The 22,994-nt window shown below is 40.9% G+C and overlaps 1 protein-coding gene across 3 annotated transcripts in view; it reads right to left on the bottom strand.

Annotated features, from left to right (window-relative positions):
- Positions 1-4,779: 4,779 nt before the first annotated feature.
- Positions 4,780-22,994, bottom strand: part of MCUB (mitochondrial calcium uniporter dominant negative subunit beta) — a 96,175-nt gene continuing 77,960 nt past the window's right edge. For 2 of the 3 annotated variants that reach the window (XM_037031903.1, XM_037031902.1), the window contains 5 exons: positions 22,456-22,560; positions 9,285-9,445; positions 7,128-7,331; positions 6,430-6,546; positions 4,780-5,004 (listed from right to left, as the gene is read on the bottom strand). In XM_037031903.1, the coding sequence (XP_036887798.1) occupies positions 4,927-5,004; positions 6,430-6,546; positions 7,128-7,331; positions 9,285-9,445; positions 22,456-22,560 (665 nt within the window). In that variant the 3' untranslated portion in view covers positions 4,780-4,926. The remainder of the gene's footprint in view (positions 5,005-6,429; positions 6,547-7,127; positions 7,332-9,284; positions 9,446-22,455; positions 22,561-22,994) is intronic. The other variant, XM_037031904.1, reaches the window with a different exon arrangement.

A 22,994-nucleotide genomic window follows, 5' to 3' on the forward strand; every position in this document is an offset into this window, starting at 1 on the left:
TCATGTAGCTCTTTTCCTGGAGTTTTGATCTTTTCTTCCATTTGGGCCATGTTTCTTTGTCTCCTCATTTTGGTAGCCTCCTGTGTTTGTTTCTGTGTATTAGGAAGAGCAGCTTTGACTCCCTGTCTTGGTAGTGAGGCCTAACGTAGTAGGTGTCCTGTAGGGTCCACTGGCCCAGCCTCCCCTATCACCGAAGCTGGGTACTCAAGGTGCACCCTTCATGTGGGCTGAGTATACCTTTCTCTTGTAGTTGAACCTTAATTGCTGTCAGCAGATCAATGTGCCAGTCAGCTACAAGGACTGGCTGTGACCACTTACCACCAACCTCTGCCCTTTCATGGAGGATCAGCCGTGAAGGGGCAGGGTGGTGGTGCTCTGACGTGGTCTATAGCTGTCCACTGTGTATGCAGGCTCTGGAATTTCCCAGGCAGTGCAGGGAAAGTTCAGCCCTCACCTGTTTTTGCCAGAAGCAACCCTACCTGAGCTATAAAGCAATCTGAGTTGGCTGCTACCACACTGGGCTTGGAGCTTCCCCAGTGAAGCCAAGCTATGGATCTAGGCTGGCTGCTGCAAATGCGGGGCAAGGGCCTCACTAGGGTCAGCTGCTGCTTGTTTGAGGATTTAGGAAGTTGTGAAGCAGGAGCCAAGACCACCCATTCATTTGGAAGAGCAGCTTGTGTGGGCCTGTAAGTTGGGTGGGGCAGAGTCTCTGGGGATCTCCAAGGTGGGTCATACTTTTAGCCAGGTTGATGGCAGTAGCTTGCAGGCTCTGGTCTGGGAAAGTTTAGAAAAGGGACAATGGCCTCTGCTTGCCTTGATGCCAGACACTTCCGTTTCTCCCTGTGTGCCACTGTTGCTCTTCAAGCTGCCACCTCGGTGCCGGAGCTCAGAGGGAGTGAATCTGAGGAGGTGAGTCTGTGTGTAAGTTCTGTAAGAGAAACCGCTTGCAGCAGTTTCTTCCAGGGACTCAATCCCCGCTGGTTTTTGCAGCCAGATGTAGGGACTTACCTTCCTGACACTGGAATCCTGGGCTGGGATTCCTTGCTCCCAAAATATCCCTCCCAAATCTTTATCCACCACACATGAGTGTGGACCGGCCTGTTTTGCATCTACACCCCTCCTACCAATCTGGATGGGTGCGGTTTCTTTAATTCCATTGTTGTCAGACTTCCACTCAAGTCGATTTCTGATGGTTCTGAGTGATGGTTTTTCTATATTTTACTTGTAATTTTGATGTGGTTGTATGAAGAGGTGAGCCGTGTCTACCTACATTGCCATCTTGACTGGAAATTCCCAGATTTTCCTTTAGACCGGGGTGTCAAACTAATTTTCAGTGGGGGCCACATCAGCCTTGAGGTTGCCTTCAAAGGGCCAAATGTAATTGTAGGACTGTGTAAATGTAACGACTCCTTAACTAGGGGCAAGGAGGTTGGTGCTGCCACTGGGTAGAAACAAGGTCCTGGGCTGGATAAAACAAGGTGGAGGAGCTGGTTTCAGGCTGCGAGTCTTGTGTTTACCACCTGTGCTTTAGACTGTGCAAGAATCCAGTAGCCATGTTTTCCATGACTAGCCTATCCCCAGCTGTGTACCTGAAAGTGCCACAGGCCTTTTCCCTATCTTTCTTGGGTACCTAGTATGAGTCAGGTATTAATCTTGGGACTGTGACAGGTGCATCACTTTATTCTCATTAAAGTCAATGGTATTATTATTATTTTGGTGAGGTCAGGTTAACTGCCTAGTATCTTCAGCTAGTAAATTTCAGAACCCGTCTGACCCCAAACTCCACAACACTTTCTATCCCACACTTGATTTACTTTGAAGTCTTCTATGTTAAATTCAGAACCCCACCTCCATTTTCTGACACCAAGCCCCCAGTTCAACCTTCAAGAAACCTTCTTTTCATTGTATGTGCTCAGTTCTGATTAGAAAAGCATCCCACCAAAACACAGCAAAGAGTGGCTTCTGGCCTCCTCCCACCATTTGTTATATTTTGCCTGAGAGGCCCTTCTTCATTCCAAATTCCACCCAAGAGGCTAGGCCCACCTTTCCTAACTGGGTTCTCTTCACTTGCACTGTATGGTGGTCTTGTCTCTTCCTGGGAAGAGTTCCTTAAAGGCAGAACATGACCTAAAGGCCTGTTGCAATATTGTGATTGTACTGGTCTTCATTCTCACAGCTCCAGGAGCCTTTGGAATTTCCTAAGTGTAGAAAGTGATAAAGGTGTTTTGTGATGTAAATGCATGACTTTTGGACCCATCCCAAGGGTGGGGGTTGGTTGCTGGAAGGGCCTCCATGAAAACCCAGAGGACAACTTGTTTGGCCTTTTGGGGGAGGGCTTTCACGCTGGAGAACCAGAAGGCTTCCAGGTGCCACTCTCACTGGAAAGGGAACAAGCCCAGAGCAGGTCGGCCTCGGGCCCACTGGTGGGTCCTTGACTTCTTGCAGGGAGGATTTCCCAACACAATCCGAGGTGATTTGGGGAGTGTGTTTATTAAGGCTGGGGACAGTGAAACGAGGGAGGGCTTAGGGAGAAGCAACAGAAGAGCCGGGGCGGAGCTCTGCCTTGGCTCTCTAGGAATGTTACAGGAAAGGAGTGAGCCAGGGTGGGGCTGCTGCTGTTGGCTCACTGTAAGGTCAGAGAAAAGGGGTCACCAGAGGCAGGTTCAAGGGGCAGGCCCAGGACGAGCTGCCGCTGCCCATTGCTCCCCTAGTTATAAGTGGGGTCCTTTAACGTCTATGAGAGAAAAGATGCATGCCTGAGGGGAGAAAGTCACGGGCAGGCTCCCAAGATTCGTAGTGCTTGAAGGGTTCTTATCTGTTTTCTACAGGTGGGAAGTATAGAGGGCGATTTTAATAGGATATCAGGTCCATTCTGGATTTCAACCCTCCTTGGCCGGGATTGGCACAAATGGCACTAATTGGATTTCCCTACTATCTCCCTAAGTGGGGTGATTTAAGCTATTTACTCTCTGGGTGGGAAGAAGCACAAACCATTTCCCAGGTGTCTTCGTTTAGGGAAGATAGGATTTTCCTGTGTACTATATGGCTGTGAACTGTTTGTCTGTTTCCCCACTCCACTTGTCTTGGCTTACTAACCTGTCTCATCACCATGCTGGGCTCAGACTCCGTGAGGACAGAGCTCCTTGGTGTGGACTTCAACCCATATATCTCTTCACCTGGCTGTTGATGTGTATGCTTTAATATCCTTTTTAATAAATTGGTAATTTAGTGAGTAATTGGGTTTTCCTGAGTTGTGTGAGCTGCTCTAGCAAATTAGTCTAACTAGAGGAGGGATTTGCCAGAACTTCTGATTTATAGCTGCTCGGGCAGAAGCACAGGTGATCATCTGGGCTTGCAACGGGCATGCGAAGCCGAGGGCAGTCTCCGCCCTTTTAACTCAGGGAGTCTCGTTCCATCTCCAGGCAGAGAGTGTCAGAATTGAGTTGAATTCTCAGGAACCCTGCTTCTGTTCGAGAATTGTTGTGTGGGGAAGCATGTGCACGTGCACTGAAATTGGGGTCTGGGAACTCTTTTTGGTTCTTGTAATACTTAACCTGGTGATATTCACTATAGAAGTGTATTGGTGCATACTCTTAGCTTGGCAATAAAACACTACTATGTTGCTAACTCAGGATCTCGGTGTTACAGAGATACTGAAAGAAATGGCAAGCGATCACTGTGTTGTCGTTAAGGTATAAGGAAGTCTGAATCTGACTTGACTCAAAGATATACTCTGAAAACACGGGGGGCCTTCTGTTTGTTTTAAGCACATCTCTGATATCAGGATGCCGTCCTTACCCTTGTCAAACGCTGAATTGGTGAAATCTTAGATAATAGATCAAATACCATTAGATGAAAATTTACAAAGATCTGTGACCTATTATGAGTTGATGGTTAAATCTTCCAACTATGTGTACTTGGGCAAATTAACCTCTGTAAACCTCAGTTTCCCTATTATTAAATTGGAAAGCTACCAAAAAAATAGTAACCTCAGCCCCGACTGGTGGGGCTCAGTTGGCTGGGTGTTGCTCCACAAGGCAAAAGGTCACGGGTTCAATTCCTGGTCAGGGCACACGCTTGGGTTGTGGGTTTGGTCCCCAATGGGGGTGGGTATGAGAGGCAACTGATCCATGTTTTTTTCTTGCATTGATGTTTCTCTCCTTACCTTTCTTCCTCCCTTCCCCTCTCTTTAAAAATAAATAAATAAAATCTTTTTAAAAAATACCTACCTCATAGGTAATAAATATGTAAAGCACCTAGTTAGGTATTTGCCAACATATGATAAATAGTATCTATTTCCAGAAACATTAGCTAAGATGAAACATTTCAAATGACATTTTATAACAATTTTAGCTATATTTAACGATAAGAATCTTCCAACTACTATGTATTTAATCAGTGAATGTACAGTGACAGATGGTTATTAGACTTACTGTGACACTTCAGAAGGTATATAAATACTGAACTATTATGCTGTACACCTGAAACTAGTGTAACACTATATTGTAACTAAAGTAAAAACAAATTTTAAAAAAGAAATTAATGACAAGATGACTTGAAATGAAGGCTAGGAATGAGGAATGCCAAGCACACCGACCATTTCCCCTCCTCGAAGGCAGTGAACGCGGCACAGGCTGACAGGACTCTTAGCCTGAGCGCCAAACTGCACCGGCGGCTGCTTTGGTGTCGTGGAAGCAATGAGGCTCCTTCCAGCATTAAACCTCAAGAAGTAGTGAAAATCCACAAACCAAACATCTCAAATGAGAACTCCCAAGAATATGCGTTTGGCAAGCATTTTCTTTTTATTAACAAAAGATACTGAAACGGTCAAATTCAAATGAACTATGAGACTCAAAAAAATTCCAGTTTCTAACCTGGATCATCAACACATAATGGAACAATTCACTGACATTGAAAAATGTAAGATTAATTCTTTTCACTGAGTTCGTCTACTTGTGTTGGCAAATACAGAGAGCGGCGCAGCCGGTTCAGGGATTCTTTAGCCTGTGGACGAGAAAAAGCAGTCCCTGATCAGAGAGCAGAGGCGACTCACCAGCACGCCTGCTGAGAGGAAACGTCTCCTTAGTCCCCCCACCATCTGAACCACCAGGGCACAAATGCCCGATGTCTCGATTTTATGGGTCTTTTCTTAAAAGGTGAGTGTAAGGTTTCTAATACATCCTGATAGTTCTTGCCATGTTCGTTTCCCCCCTTTAGAATGGTTTTTCCAGTTCAAATAAAAAAAAACAAACCCAAAACCCACTCTGAGACCTGTCAGCTTCTGCTCTTTTCTCAACTTTATTAGCTTAAAAAATAATACTTCACAGATTGCGACTTTACGTCTTAACCACCCAGTGCTATGAACTAGTCGGAAACGTTTCTTAGCCCTCCTGGGTTGGATCATGAGATAGAAGAGTATGCCCAAATTTTAAAAAAATACATCATTATATTTCTCCTAAGTACTGAGTATATAAAATTAAAAGAAATCTTTTAAATCTCTTTAAGTGCAATTTTTGGGTTACAAATTTAATTTGTCATTTTTTTTTTAAATTGAGGAATGGGTAGTTGAGAAGTTACAGATATCAAAAGACATGATGATTACTGGCTATTAAATGAGTGTACATTGAGCGACAGAAGATATTTTTATCAGAACATTTTTTCTTATAAAATTACTAAGAAAAATTTAAAATCTAGTTACGTGTGGAGAAATCACCATATGAACAAGTTAATGAGTCCGCTGGGAGGCCGGAGATAAAAGCTGCCTAAGAAACAGGCCCCAGAGACAAAGTCTTGGTTTCAGACCCTGGTTTCCCCACTTCCCAAAGGTGTATAACCAGGCAAGTGACATTTAGCACCTCCAACTTCTCATGTGACAGAAAAGATTAAAGGAGGAATACCATATTGATTTTTCTATTTTTTAAAAAAATTATTTTAATTGTTGCTCAAGTACAGTTTTCTGTCTTTTACTCCCATCCCAGCTCACCCCCACCCCCTGCCATGATTTTCCTATTTTTAAAGAGAAAAAACTAGTAAATGCCTTTAGAGAGCTTAAAATGATCAGTCTGCTGTCCTAAAATTCTTTGTTTTTGATAGGTTACAAAGCTGCAAATGAGCTTGATATTGGATTGTTTTCCTTAAAAACAAATACCTAGAAACAGATTGCTACTGAAAACGATTACTTTACTATCTCAAAGTAAAGTTTAACACCTTTTCACATACATATTTAAAGCTATCACCACTTCAAACACAGAAGACAATAAAACGTAGGACATGGAATTAGTATCAGACAGGTCAACTATTTTACTGAACAAACCACAATACATGGAAAATTTAACCTGTGAGGATAAGTCACCAATTATACTTCCCTGACACTAAGTTTTGGCTCCCCAACCAAACCAGCTATAAGATGCTGTGTTTACAATAAAATACCTTAGCAAGATCTTCTTTTAACTTGTTGTACTGCACCACATCAAAGTGCTGTTGCTTTGATTTCTTATGAAAGAAGTGAAGAAACTGCCTACTCTTAATAGCTGAGTAAGTATAATCCTAAAAAAGAAAAAAGAGAACATGTTTTAAATGAACCTAACGTCTCTGCAAGAAAGAGACTTGCCTTAGCAACACCGAAGCAAAGGCAGATAAGTAAAATACTTGCAGTAGCTACCAGAGCCAGCATAAGGCATCACAAGTAAACCGGCGGAGATCAGCTGCTCCTTTCAAAAGCAAACAAGCTGGGAAGAGCAATCACACACCAGGATAGAAGGAAGAAAGGGGGAAATGGAGATTTTTGGCAAAATAATCACAAGATAAAGCAAAAAGTTACTGGGTGTTTTTCAATACAAATTCATTTACAAATGAGGGAACAAAGAATGCAAATTTGATGTGTTGATCTCAGGGGAGGAATCTGAGTTGTAATATTTATTTCTCTGTAGAAGTTACATTATGTTTCTCTGGGCTGTATATAAATCTCCATCCTCATGAAAAACAACAATGAGACTTATTGGCTTATAGAAACCAGAGAGCAGTAATTCAGCAACTAAAATAAGGCTTTATTGTTTATTAGTTGACTTGCATAAGGAAATATTTGCAGAAGATGTTCTGACTTACTATTTTCCTAACAAACTACTCACCTGTCGAGTGACTAAAAAGTATGCAAAAAAGACCATGGAATTTGCAAATGTGATGAAGTATGTGACTGGTTCCATGATATCCCAGGAGTACACCCACCAGGTGAGCCAGGCCAAAGCCCCGCCCTGGACGGACAGCAGCGCTAATCCAGCCCACAGGAGTCTTCTGGTTTTGGCTTCCGAGCGAGCTTCAATTCTAGCTTTCACCTGAGGGGGAAAACAAAGGGTGGTTAGTTCTGTTTACAAGAAAAGGAACAACAATAATGGACATCTGTGTTACTTTAAAGACGTTAATTTATGAAGAAACAATGAAAAAACATCCATTAATGAGTGATCACCTATTTCCAAATCTAATTCATAAATCATTTTTTATATTATAAAGACAATACCTTCTCATGAAACAAAATGTAAGTAGAATAGATGGGTACACAGTGGAAAACTCAGAAGCCATTCTCTGAGACCTCCTTAAAGTCACAGGCTGATTTTTTTCAGCACAGCAATTTCACTTCTGGGAATCCATCCTGCAGGTGCTCTTGCTCACATGTGATTCATGACAGATTCAGTTTTAAGAGTAAAACACCAAAAATTGTCCACATATCCATGAAGCTACTATGCAGCTAAAATGAAAAAGCTCTCTATGCACCTATTTGGTGATCTTTCCAGGACACAGGCACGCCTCAGCCGACTGCAGATCAGATGCAGACCACCCCAATGAAGCACATACTGCAATCAAGTGAGTAACATGAACTTTTGGGGTCCCAGTGCACATAAAAGTTATGTTTATACTATACTGTAATTTATTAAGTATGTAATAGCGTGATGTCTAAAAAGCAACATACATACCTTAATTTAAAAATACTGCTCATGTACTGGTTGGTGTGGCTCAGTGGACTGAGTGCCAGCCTGTGAACCAAAGGGTTGCCCGTTCAATTCCCAGTCAGGGCACATGCCTGGGTTGTGGGCCAGGTCCCCAGTTGGGGACCTTGTAAGGGGCAAGCAATCTAATGTATCTCTTCCACGTTGATCCTTCTCTCCCTCTCTTTCTCCCTCCCTTCCCCTCTCTCTAAAAATAAACAAAATCTTAAAAAAAAAAGAAAAATACTGCTCAAAATGCTAACCATCATCTGAGCCTTCAGTGAATTGTCATTTTTTTGTTAGCAGAGGGCTTTCCCTTCAATTTGGAAAAAAACTCAGTATCTATAAAACACAAAAAGTGGACAGAAATAAAGTGAAGTGGGCCTGTGCACTGTCAGTGAGAAAAGGTGAGAGTGGTGTGTAACGGCCCACGCCCTTTTCCGAAAAAGGGAGGAGATAGTAATATATTTGTATTTGTACATAAAATCTGAAATGGTTCACAGTTCAGGACTATGGTCCTGGGAGGGCAGTGGGAGAAAAACTTTCCATTGGCCACTTTAACATTTTTTTATTCTTAATATCAGTAAATAAACCACCAACCTTTTTAAAAGAAAAAATAAAAATGTAGGTAAATAATCCAACACATATAAAAAGTCCCTCTCTCTGCCATCCCCTAAGTATCTTGAGTTAATCGCTATTAAAAGTTTCTTTTCTCTCTAGAAACTTTCTATTCATATACAAAATTAGTTACCCACCTATATTTAAAAATCACACATGGAATCACAGGTTTAAAAATGCAGTTTTTCCTTAAATTAAAAAAGACTCCACCACCCTCTCCCCCTGAAAATTATTTTTTGCTGTCACTAATTAACTTCAGATGTTAGAAAGCCATCACTAACTTTCCAGCTCCACTTCTGTTAAGCGGAGCCGGGGCGTGGCCTGGTCTCTGAAAGGGAACAGTGGTGAAGTGCAGCCAGGGCATCCCGCGCAAACCCCCTCACTTACAAGGCCCCCCGGCCGGCCTCAGGGAGGAAGCAGAGCACAGAGTGTAAGAGGGCAGCTCTCGCGTCAGACCACCAGAGTTCAAGTTCTGGCTCTACCACACACTAGCTTTGTGCCTTTGGTGTCTTCGTTTCCCCATCTAAACAATCATCTAAACGATGAAGATAACGGTAGCAAAGTCGTGGCTCACGGTGAGGATGAAAGGAGAAAATGAGTACGGGTAAAACATTCAGAAATGCTCACATGCACAGTGCTCTATAAAAACTGGTGTTATTTTCAGACTCAGCTGTGAGGCTTCCTAACCTGTTCGAGGGGCTGCAGCTGTCCCTTCAGGTGGTCAATTTGCTCGAGTAAATGGTGCTCTCTCTTTTTTTGAATCTCTTCTAAATGCAAGGCTGTAAACAGTCTGTGAACCAAGGACTTCATGCTTTCCACTTCAGCATTGTGCTCACTACTCCGTTTTTCTGAGAAAAGACAAGAGAGAAACAAGGCAGTCACCACCTTTTCCCCGCCAGGGTCTGTAAGCCCAGGGAACCAAATCTCATTCCCCGTGGCTGGTTAGCCCTCCCTGCTCCTGGGGACGCATTCGGTGTGGGCATTTCTTCCCGCCTCAGGTGATTCCACTAGTCCGTCTCATATAAAGACAATTTGGAATAGTAAATGATCAGACAGTAGGTTTAAAATTATGTTTTGGTCTTTTTTCTTTATATGACTTTCGCTCTTTAAAAATTTTCATACAGAAAGCATAAGGAGGCTATCCATTGACCAGAACCCAACTGAATAAACATCTCACCTTAGTCTGTAACACATAGTTTATGGCCTCACTTTTGTACCTGAGTTCCCTTTCCCCACTCTCCAACCATCTATCCAAAAAGTATTTAAGGATCCACAGGGCAGGGATGCAGGTGTACAAACATGTAAACGAAAGTATAGGATACATTTGAAAAGCAATTCAAATGAAAGTTCTTTACAAGGCACAGATCTGAAAGGAGGCTCAGCTCGACAAGAAAGGGGATCACCACTTCTGAGTCTTCCACACAGAATTCTTTCGATCATGGATTTCTCTCATCCTTTCACCTCTGTGGGCCTATGAATTCACATGATATTGGGCTGTCATGATACCTTCCCGGGGGTCATACCTGTTGCCCACCCGTGGAACAGAACTTGAGGGAAGGGGACAGGTGAGACGGACCTTCCCACCAAGCAGCAGCAAACAATGCAGACAGAGATTTATGATCCTGGAGAAATACTCAGTTTTAATTTGTCCACACGTGGCTGGGCATTTTGAGGGAGGGAGGGGAACATCAGGAACTTAGGCAAAGTTAGGAAGTAGAAATTTACAAAACATGAGAATGGGTTTTGGTTACTGAGACTAGGCCATTTGGATTTGTGAACTGGCCTTACCCAGAAACGTAACAACCAGAACTGCAATGGTGCAAGTCACAGCAAGGGGCCCACCAGGCCGGGAGTGAGGGCAAGAGTGACCCCTGTGTGTACATTGCAGAGAGGAGCCAGCTCTGGGTGGTAGGAGGCTGACGCTCCGAAGGAGTAAACAAAGGATTTACAGTCACAAGCTTTCTGAAGTGACAGCTCTGAGAAGGGGCTCAGGCCCACCTGCCTATTGCCAGGTTTTCACTGGAACAGCTGGTAAATTGCCCTGCCAGTGCTGAGCTTCCTCGGGCAAGCGTTTTAGGGCGCCAGAGTCATCGTCCTAGGGACATAGCCTTGATCTGTTAAAAACTGCTGGTGTTTCTTTAAGTCATGTAGTGTATGGTGGGGGGAGTGTAAACAAAATCGATTGCTGAGAGTCCGCAGTTTTTACAGGCCAAGGTGAGGCCTAGTTAGGAAGAGAGAGGGCTCAGACAAGCCTGACTGAAGTCTGGTCAAAGACATAGTCTTTGTTAAGGGGCACAAAATGTTCGTCTCAGTTCAGTGACAGAAACTTTGGCTATACTTTCTCAGAAATGTGGGCACTGCAGAATTCCTATGTTGTATTACCAATTTAAACATTTGTCTCTGGTATCTCCTAACAAAAGCCGAAATGGGAAAGAAGTATTTTCTTTTTCTTTAGAAGCTGTTTATTCCTTTTACATGTGCCTTCAATGTGGATTTTATCTTCATAGCCTGAATTTTCAAATCCAGATTTCACAATGCTTTAGGAAAGAAATGGAATATAAGTACATTTTTTTAAAACTGCAAATTTATCATTTTATAAACTTCACTTTCCATTAACCTAGTAGGATTCTTGTCATTTTCCCTCCAGCGGGCCCAGTGTGCCCTGCTAATCTGATTTACATCGTGGGGCTGGACAAGCCTGAGTCAGGGTTCGGTGAGGCACCCCAGGGCAGTGGGGCTGCACCCATGGGCCTCCTGTCTGCAGGGCGGGCCTCCCTCCCATCCACTAAAAACTCACCTGCTTCAGCTCCTACTGCCCAATACATCATGTACAGATTTCAACAACAAAACTACAAGGCAAGGTAAAAGGCAAGAAAAAACACAATGTGAAGAAACAAAACAAGAATCAGAACCAGAATCTGATACGGCAGAGACTTCAGAATCGTCAGACAATGAACTTAAGATAAATATGATTAATATGGTAAGGGCTGTGATGAGAAAAGTGGACAACATGTAAGAACTGATGAGTGATACAAACAGAAAGATGGAAATTCTAATAAAAAATCAGAACCAGCCCTGGCTGGTGGTTCAGTTGGAGCATCGTCCTCTATGTCAGAAGGGTTGCAGGCTGGGTCCCCAGTCAGAGAACTCTCTCTGATGCTCCTTCTCTCTCACTGATGTTCCTCTGTCTCACTCTTCCCACCCACTGCTGCCACCTTCTTCTCTCTCTAAAATCAATAAACATATCCTTGCATGAGGATTTTTTAACAAATCAAAAACAATTGCCAAAAACATATAATAGAAATAGAGAACGTCTTTGATGGGCTCAACAGGAAACTGGACAAAGGGGAGGGCAGAGTCAGTGAGCCTGCGGACATGTCTACGACACTTCCCAAGCTGAAGGACAATGAAAAGGGAGAATGGAAAAAAGGGAACAGAATATCCAAGCGCTGTGGCACAATTACAAAGGGTAATTATAACATGCAAAATGGCAGTCCCAGATGGAGAAGAGAGAAAGGAACCGGAGACCACAATTTGAAATGACTTAAATGACTACATTTAAATGACTATAATTTACATGATAAGGACTCTACTAAAAAAAGTAGATAACATGCAAGAACTGATGAGTGATAGAAGCAGAGAAATATAAACTGTAAGAAAGAATCAATATGAACTCTTAGACATCAGAAACACTATCAGAAATGAAGAGTGCCCTTGACAGGCTTATTAAGCAGACGGGGCACAGCTAAGAAGAGAATTTCTAAGCTTGAGGATATGAACAGAAATTTCCCAAACTGAAAGAGAGAGAGAGAGAGAACACACTGAATAAAACAGCACGATATCAAAAACTCTGGTGTACTACAAAAGGTGTGATATACATGTAACAGGACTACCAGAGGAAAGAAAAGAAAGGAAGGAAAGAAGGATGTTTGGAAGGAAGGAAACATATTTGGAGCAATAACGACTAAAAATTTCCCATAGTAATGCCAGACACCAAACCATAAACAGATCCAGGAAGTTCAGAGAATATCAAGAGGATAAATGCCCCCAACTTCCCTAACCTAGGCATATCACATTAAACTGAAAAACATCAAACATAAAGAAAAAATCTCGAAGACAGAGGAAAAAACACCTATCTATAGAAGAGCAAAGATAAAACTTACATCTGACTGCTCCCAAAAAATTATAGAAAAAGGGAATAGAGTGAAATACTTACAGTGTTTACAGAAAAAACTCACCAACATAGTATTCTGTAACCTTCAAAAGTAAAGGAGAAATGAAGACTCTCAAATGAAAAGAGAGGAAATTCCTTGCTAGTACATCTGCTTTGCAAGAAATGATAAAAGATCTTAAGGGAAGGAAAATGATATAGACTAGAAACTCAAATCTACATAAAAAATTCGACATTAAAGAGAGAATAAGGGAAGATAAAATCAAATTTTATTTTTCTTTTTCCTTATTCTTAATTGATAGAACAGTTTGTTCAAAATAATGATAGTAAAAATGTATTCAACAATTGTAGCTTATATAAAAGGGAAATGACAAGAAATGGGAGAGAAAGATCAGGAATATATGATTATTATAAGGTGCTTGCAATGCTTGTGAAATGGTGTATATATAGTGTTATTTGAAAGTAGACTTGGATTACTTGTAAACTGCAAAACCTGGGACAACCACTAAAAACTAAAAATACTTTTAAAAGATGTGTTACTGATATACTGATAAGCTAGGAAAGAAAATAAAATGGAATCATATAGAAGGTTCAATTAAAATCACAAAAAGCAGCTGTGGCTGCTGTGAGTCAGTGGACTGAACGCTGGATTGAGAACTGAGAACCAAAGGGTCACTGGTTCAATTCCCAGTCTGGGCACATGCCTGGGTTGTGGGCCAGGTCTCCAGTGCAGGGCATGCGAGAGGCAACAAATTGATGTCTCTCTCAAACATTGATGTTTCTCTTTCTCTTGCTCCCTTCTCCTCTAAAAAGTAAATAAATAAATAAATAAAAACCTTTAAAAGAAGGACACAAAAAACAGAACACTTGAAAGACAAAATTAGAAACAAAGAACAATGGCAATGAATAGAAAACAGTAACCCTCATCAATATTAGCATATTGAATACAATAATATATAGAAGGAATTTATATAGCATGACCCAGTGTCCCATCACATCAACAGGATAAAGAAGAAAAATCATATGACCATATCAACAGATGCAGAAATTGAAAAAATCAGCAAACTAGGAATAGAGGGGATCTTCAACTTAATAAAAAAACATCTAACATAATATTTAATGGTGAGAAACTCAAAGGTTTCCTACTAAAACCAGAAAAAGAGCAGTGTCTCCTCTCACCATTCTTTTCAAAATCATAGTGAGGAAAAGGACATGAAACACATGGAGATTGAGGAGGAACAGGCAGGGGACAGCATCGGAGACCTCCGGTCAGGGAGGCGGAGCAGGGAAAGGCTGCGCTCACCTCGTCCCATGACCGCATTAGCACTGAAACTGAATTACAGGACAACCTTGAAAACCACCTGATGACTAGCTGAACAGAACTGCAAGGATTTAAAGAAGCCATGTTGAGACTGGTAGAGGGGATGGAGACACAAAACGGGCTGGTCCCACATACATGTGTGGCAGTTAAGAATCCAGATGGTTCTCTCAGCTGCAGAGGTCTCCCTGGAAGAATGAGGGGTCCCAGTCCCATAATGGGCTCCCCAACCCTTAGCACAGCACCCACAACATCTGGCTGTGAAAATTAGTAGGGATTCTGTCCAGGTGAGAAAGACAGCTGCTGTAGACCAATATCCTCTTAAAGGGCCAGAACACAGACTCATTCACTCACAAACACCCTAAGCTCCTTGGCTGTCCCTTCGTTGCTGCAGCCAAGGACTTAGCAGAAAGGAACTGTATTGACTGGTTTAGGGCAAGGGCTGGAGGGGGAGATCTTTTCAGGACTTAAGTGAAACACCTACCCTGTTGAGTTCTCCCCAGACCCAGCCTGCAGGCACAGGAGGACACTAAATCCGAGTCTCCACCAATCTGGTTAACACCACTTGCCCCACCCTGAGGCCCCACCACACTCAACTTCTACAACAGCCACAGCCTCTGTTGGTTGCTATTCCTTATAAGCAGCCAGCCTCAGCCTGGGCTACAGACTTTCCTAAAGTCCCTCAAAGGCGCACAAACTCCAAACCAGCAGCAGCTGGCTTTGGCAGGCTGTGTACCACTTGCTAAGTGGCACCAAGCTGAGCCCTAGTGGCAGTCGGCCACGGTTAATAGCATAGCCTCTCCCAAGGGCCTCTAAGCCCAGAGCAAGTAGCTACCAACCACAGAGCTTTGTAGCTCCTATCAGGTGGCCCCAGGCCAGGCACAGGCAACTGCTAACCTGGGCCTGCCCTGAAGCCCCTCCGAAGAGGTCCTAGAACCAACACACCCCATGCTAGCTTCAGACCACACCAGCGCACCACCCAATTAGCTCCACAAATAACACAACAAAAGGGTGGACTGGCATGCAGTAGGGCCCAGCCACCATAAAACAGCTCATCCATTGTAGTCATGCTGGTCCTCACAGCCAGTCAGCCCGAGTGTGAACTGCACCCACTGACAAGCTGACAACAATCAAGGCTTAACTAAAACAGGAGGACACACACAACCCACAGAAGAGACACCTGTGGAGCACCTAGCTCAGGTGGACAGAGCGATTACACCACTGGGTTCCACACAATATCTACTACACAGGGCCACCCTGCCAAGACTGGGGAATGTAGCAGCTCTACCTAATATACAGAAACAAACAAGGCGGCAGCCAAAAGGGGGAGACAAAGAAACATGCACCAAATGGAAGAACAGGACAAAACTTCAGGGAAAAAAAAAAAACTAAATAGACTGAAGGCAAGCAATCTACAAGAAACAGAGTTCAAAACACTGGTTATAAGCTGTTCCATGAAATTACAGGGAGAGTAGATGAATTCAGTGAAAACTTTCACAAAGATGCAGAAACCATTAAAAAAATCAAAAATGAAGAATACAAAAACTGAAATGAAGAATACATTAGACAAAATCAGCAGCAGATTAGATGAAGTAGAGGACTGAATTGACAATTTGGGAGACAACATATGGAAGAGCAAAAAAAGAATTTTGAAAAAATGAGGATACTCCAGGTATCTCTGGGACAACATCAATCAAGTATAATGACATTTGCATCAAGGGGTACCAGAAGAAGAAGAAAGAGGGCAAGGGACTGAAAGCTTATTTGATGAAATAATAATTAAAAACTCCCCTAAGCTGGTAAAAGAAATAAACACACAAGTCCAGGAAGTGCAGAGTCCCAAAGAAGATAAACCCAGAGACCCACCACCAAGATATATTATAATTAAAATGCCAAATATTAAAGACGAAGAATCTTAAAAGCACAAGAAGAGCAGTTAGTTCCCTACAAAGAAGCTCCCAAAAGACTGCCAGCTGATTTCTCAAAAGAAACTGCAGGGAATAAGATATTGACCAAATATTCAAAGTGATGAAAAGCCAGGACCTATAAGCAGGATTAATCTACCCAGCAAAGCTATCATTTAGAATCAGAGACAAAGAGTTTCCCAGACAAGAAAAAGCTAAAGGAGTTCATCACCACCAAAGCAATATCACAAGAAATGTTAAGGGGGCTTCTTTAAAAAGAAGAAAAATATATATGAATAATAAAATGGCAATGACCATATACCTGTCAACAATTACTTAATGGAAAGGTATTAAATGCTCCAATCAAAAAACAAGTGTGGAAAAAAAAACAAAGGTGGAAGAATGGACTAAAAATAAGACTTATACACATGCTACCTAAAAAAAGAGCCACTTCATATCAAAAGACACACACATACTGAAATCAAAGGGACAGAAAAAGATATTTCATGCAAACAGAATACAAAAAAACTGCGTTAGCAATACTTATATCAGACAAAATAGACATTAAAATAAAGGCTATACAAAGGACATTTCATAATTAGAAAGGGATTGATTCAACAAGAGGATATAGCCCTTGCACACAGCTCCACACCCAATGTAGGAGCACCTTAATATANCATGCTAAATAAAAAAAGAGCCACTTCATATCAAAAGACACACACATACTGAAATCAAAGGGACAGAAAAAGATATTTCATGCAAACAGAATACAAAAAACTGCGTTAGCAATACTTATATCAGACAAAATAGACATTAAAATAAAGGCTATACAAAGGACATTTCATAATTAGAAAGGGATTGATTCAACAAGAGGATATAGCCCTTGCACACAGCTCCACACCCAATGTAGGAGCACCTTAATACATAAAGCCAATACTAACAGATATGAAGGGAGGAGAGGTCAACATAGTAGGGGAACTTAGCACCCTGTTAATATCGATGGAGGATCATCTAGACAGAAAATCACCAAGCAAACAGCAGGCTTAAATGACACACTAGACCAGTTGGATTCAATTGATAATTTAGAAATTTCAGCCTATAGTAAAAGCAGAATATACTTTCTTTTCAAGTGCACATACAGAACTTTCCGGGGTATACCAAGTTTAGGCCACAAAACAAGTCTCAGTGAACTTAAGAAGACTGAAGTCACATCAAGCATCTTTTCCAACCACAGTGGTATAAAATTAGAAATCAATTACAAGAAAATTACTAAAAACCATACACATACATAGAGGCTAAATAGCATGCTACTACACAGTGAATAAGTTAACAAGGAGATCAAGAAAGAATTCAAAAGATACACGGAGACAAATGACAATGAAAACACAAAGAACCAAAACTGAAGGAAGACAGCAAAAACAGTCCCAGAGGGGAATTTCATAGCCATACAAGCCTATCCCAAGAACCAAAAAAAAGCTCAAATAAATAATATAACTTTACACCCAAAGGAACTAGAAAAGAACAACAAGCAAAGCTCAAACTGAGTAAAGAAAAGACATACTTAAAGAATAGAGGGGAAATAAATGAAATAGAGTCTTAAAAGGTCAATGAAACCAAGAACTGGTTCTTTGAAAAGATAAACAAAACTGACAAACCTTAAACCTTTAACCAAACTCATCGAAAACAGGGAGGGGGCCCTTGCCCCAGGGCTGCCTCGTACCCATGCCGTTTCATAGTTGTACTGTACCATAACTGAACTGTTCTTCACAGAATAAAGTTTCCTTCTTCATTCGCCCCAAACTGGGGATTCCTATCGGTGTTGAATCGGTGCCAACAACCACCCGCTGACACCTGCACAGAGCAGGCAACGCTGCCTTTCTACCAGTGGCATGACAGAAGCCTCTAGAACCTTGTGCTGTGGAAGCCGTTTCATTATCAAGAGCTCATCTTCCCTTCAGAGAAACTGCACAAAGGCTTGAGGGCAGGGGGATTTCTCTGAGCTACTCCGCTCTGGAGACATTTAAAACTAATAAATATCCTTAGAAAAAGAGAAGAGGGGAAACAAACAAAATCAGAAAAAAATGTGAAGTGACAACTGACACTGCAGAAATATGAAGGAATATAAGCAAATACTGTGAACAACAATATGTCAACAAATTGGACAACCTGTTCCTAGAAACATACAATCTTCTGAAAAGATCAATAACTATACTAACAAAATCAAAAAACTCAGTAATCAAAAAACTCTCCAAAACTCTCCAAACCGAAAATTCTGCACCAGATGGCTTCACAGGTAAGTTTTACCAAACATTCAAAGAAAAACTCAAACTGTTCCAACAAATTTAAGAGAAGGGAAGACTCTCATGCTCATTTCAGGAGAGAACCCAGCACTACTGATTCCAAAACCAGATAAAGAAAATCTTAGGCCAATGCCTCGGATGAACATAGATGAAAAATCTCCTCAAAAAAATATTAGCAGACTGGATTCAGTAATACATTAAAAAGTTCGTACATCATGATAAATTGGAATTTATTCCTGGAATGCAAGGTTGGCAAAATAATTAACGTGATACACAGTGTAAACAAAATAGAGGATAACAATCATATGATCATATCAATAAATGCTGAAAAAGTATTTGACAAAATCCAGTACCCATTTATGATTTTAAAAAAATTCTTTCAGCAAAGTAGGAATGGAGAGAACATACCTCAACATAATAAAGTCTGTATATGATAAACCTACAACTAACTTCATAGTCAGTGGTGAAATGCTAAAAATTATTCTCCTTAAAGCATTCTCCTTAAGATTAGGAAAAAGACAAAGATGTCCACTGTCACCACATTTATTCAACATAGTATTGGAGGTCTTAGCCATAACAATCAGATAAGAAAAATGAATAAAAGTCATCCAAATTAGAAAAAAGTAGTAAAACTGACATTATGTGCAAATGACATGATACTATATACAGAGAACCGTAAGGACTCCACCAAAAAAACCTATTTGACCTGATTAATTAATTCAGCAAAGTAAACAAAACAGAAACAAACCCATAGATATGAGGAATATTTTGATGGTGGCCAGATGCAAGGGGTATTGGGAGATGGGTAAAAAATGGGAAGGGATTAAGAAGTATAAATTTCCAGGTATAAAAAGTCACAGGGATGTAAAGTACAGCATAGGGAATACATTCAACAATACTGTATTAACTACATATGGTATCAGATGGCTATTAGACTTATCAGGTTGATCAGCTGTTAAGTTATATAAATGTCTAAACACTATGTTGTACATGAAAAACTAATATAATATTGAATCCCAACTGTATTTGAAAACAAATACATATATGTTTACAAAAAAAGGAAAAAATAATATTATCTTTGCAGATGATTGCTTATGTAGAAAATCTGAAAGAATCAACAATAAGAAACCCTCCAGGAACTAATAAGCAATTTTTACAAGGCTGTTGAATACAAGCTTAATAAATAGAAGTCAATCATTTTATTATATGCCAGCAATAAACAAGTGGAATTTGAAATTAAAAACACATTACCACTCATACTTTCACCTAAAAATTGAAAATGGTTAGGTATAAACCTAACAAAATATGTACCAGATCTATATGATGAGTCTGACAAAAGATATCAAAGAACTAAATAAGTAGATATTTCATGTTCATGCACAGACTTGATATTGTCAAGAAATCAGTTCTTTGCAAATTTTTCTATCATTCAACACAACCCAAATCAACATCCTAGCAAGTTATTTTGTGGCCATCAATAAACTTATTCCAAAGTTTACACAAATAGTCAAAAGACCCTGCATGGCCAGCTCAGTACTGAAGACGAATAAAGTCACACGATTGACGTTATCCAGCTTGAAGGCTTCCTGTAAAGCTGCCGTTGTCAGGAGAGTGTGCTATTGGTGAGAAACCAAAACAGATCAATAGAACAGGAGGGAGAACCCAGAAACAGACCCTCATAAATACAGTCAACTGATCTTTAACAAAAGGGCGAGAACAATAAGGAACAAAGTCTTTCAACAAATGATGCTGGGAGAATTGTACCTCCACATGCAAAAATACGGATCTAGACTCAGACCTTACACACTTCACAAAAATTAATTTAAATAAATCACAGACTTAAATGCATTGCGTCGGCCAAAACGTTTGTTTGCCTTTTTTTTCCATAAGGTGGTTCTAGTAGCACTCAGTTGTCTTTAAATTCACTTGAAACAATTTTGTTTGATTATATTGTGACAGCTGTCATATCATTGTGCATTTTTTGAATAACATCAAAATTGGTGAATTTTTGTGTAGCCATTTTAATACTGATGATGGAAGGCAACATGCAACACTTTTAGCATATTATGCTTTATTATTTCAAGAAAGGTAAAAATGCAATTGAAAGGCAAAAAAAGATTTGTGCAGTGTGTGGAGAAGGTGCTGTGACTGAGTGAACGTGTCAGAAGGGGACTGCGAAGGGTCACACTGCATATTTCTCAACTGGATGATGCTTCATGGTCGGGTAGACCAGCTGCAGTTGGTAACAATCAAATCAAAACACTAACTGGGAACCATCAACATTGTACCATGTGGGAGATGGCCGACACGGTCAAAATATCCAAATCAATGAAATCACTTGTGAAAACGAAAAATGTGTCTTTATTTTATGGAAAAAATGATACAGACTTTTTGGCCAACCCAATAAAATACAAAACTATACAACTCCTAGAAATAACACAAGAGAAAACCTAGATGACTTTTAGATACAACACCAAAGGCACAATCCACAAAAGAAAGAATTGAGAAGATGGACTTCATTAAAAGTAAACACCTGTGGCCTCAGAGACAATGCTAAGAGGGTGAGAAGACAAGTCACACAGGGGGAGGAAATAAGAGAGATATGATAGTGATTTGTAATCCGAAATATGCAAAGAAGTCTTAAATCAACAATAAGATAATAGACAACCTGCATAAAAATGGGCCAAAGACTTGGACACTCCACTAAAGACAACACACAAACAGCAAACAAGCACTTGAAATCATGTCAATAAGTAGTAGCCAACTAAAACAATAATGAATATGACTGTACTACTTATTAGAATGGCCAACACCCACAACACTGACAAAACTAAATGCTGAAACAGTAACTCTTACTCACTGTTTATAGGAATGCAAAATGGTACCGTCACTTCAGAAGAAAGTCTGTCTGTTTCTCACAAAACTAAACATACTCTTACAATACAATCCAGCACTCATGCTCCTTGGTATTTACCCAAATGAACTGAAAATTTATGTCCACACAGAAACCTGCACATAGATGTTTATAGCCACCATAATTGTCAAAAGTTTGAAACATCCAAGATGACCTTCAGTAGGAGAGTGGATAAATAAACTGTGATGCAGACAATGGAGTATTATTCAGCACCAAATAAAAATAGGCTATTGAGCCATGAAAATACATTGAGAAAACTTATATGTATGGTACCAATTTATGAAGGCCAATCTGAAAAGGCTACATATTGTATGGTTCCAACCGTATTAACATTCTGGGAAAGGCAGAACTATGGAGACAGTAAAAAGATCAATGGCAAAAAGATCAATGGTTGCCATTGGTTGGGGTTGGGGGAGGAATAAACAGGCAGAGCTCAGAGATATTTGGGGCAGTGAAACTGTTCTGTATGATACTACAATAGTGCATACATGTCATTCTACATTTTTCAAAACCCAATAAATGTACATCAAAAGTGAGCCCTAGCCCTGGCCTGTGTAGCTCAGTTGGTTAGAGTGTCATCCTGTAAACTGAAAGGTTGTGGGTTCAGTTCCCGGCTGGGGCACAAGCTTAGGTTGCAGGTTGGGTCCCTAGTCAGGGTGCATTCAAGAGACAACCAATCGATGTTCCTCTCTCTAAGATTAATAGGCATGTCTTCAAGATCAATAGGCATGTCCTCGGGTGAGGAAAAATAATTGAGCCATAATGTCAAATACAGAATTTACATGGCGATGATGTGCCAAGGCAGGTTCAAAGGACCGTTACGAATGTACCAGTGTGGTGCCTGACAGCAGCGAAAGCTGTGGGGGAGGTGGGCAAAGTGTAAACAGGAACTCGCGGCTACCTGCTCAATCTTGCTACGAATCTAAAACTGCTCTAAAAAATAAAATCTATTTTTAAAAAAAGAGTTACGTGCTGTATAACAATACACACTTGAGTTCATGATTTTCAGGCCTACTTTTTAACCTAATCATGTCAGATTAAAGTTCCTATAGTGAAGTTTTAAAATTCTAAAAAGAGTATACGAGACTAAAAGTCCTGCTACACAACTTCTACTGGTCATTTATACCACTGCTAAAAAAATTCTTAAATATGGTCATTTGGTTTTTTTAAAAGATTCAGAAGGCCTGCTTGCTCCCTGTACCAGTGAGCCAAAGGGAGACGTGAAAACAGTTGCATAGCTGTGTCTCTTACCTTTCTTGGGGCACTGTACATCATATGTTACTGTGTTAATGACAAGTTTAAAATCATTCATTAGCAAAATTTCCATCAACGTTGAAGCTGCAATCTTATTGCCATCTGAAAGGGAAAATATAATGCAAAAATAGGTCCTTGTTCCAGAACAGTAAGAATCTCTTTCCATATAGACAAATACTCTTACATTATAGATAAAAACCCAGGTCTTTACAGTATGGTAGTGGTCACCTGCCTTTTTGGGGGGCTCCTTAACCCAACACTGTTTGCACTGGGAGGGATCCTTGCTTGTTGCTCTACCGTCCGTTCCACTGGACCAAGCAGAGCAGGCGGTGCTTCCTCTCACACACTGTCCGAGCTGGGCTGGGGTCCAGACTGATGTCCCTGGCAAGGCTGTATCGGTAGACAGTCTTGCACAGATTCAAGGGAGGTGGGAACTCTTCACAACAAGGCCAGAGCAGTTGAGGTGGCCATTTTGGGGGTGGGGATGTGACAGCAGAGCTCATCGGGCTGGTCCTGAGCTAACCTGGTCTCCGCTG

The sequence above is a fragment of the Sturnira hondurensis genome, unplaced genomic scaffold, assembly GCF_014824575.4.
Source record: "Sturnira hondurensis isolate 20B ecotype Veracruz unplaced genomic scaffold, ASM1482457v3 Scaffold0021214, whole genome shotgun sequence".
In the NCBI taxonomy this organism is placed as follows: Eukaryota; Metazoa; Chordata; class Mammalia; order Chiroptera; family Phyllostomidae; genus Sturnira; species Sturnira hondurensis.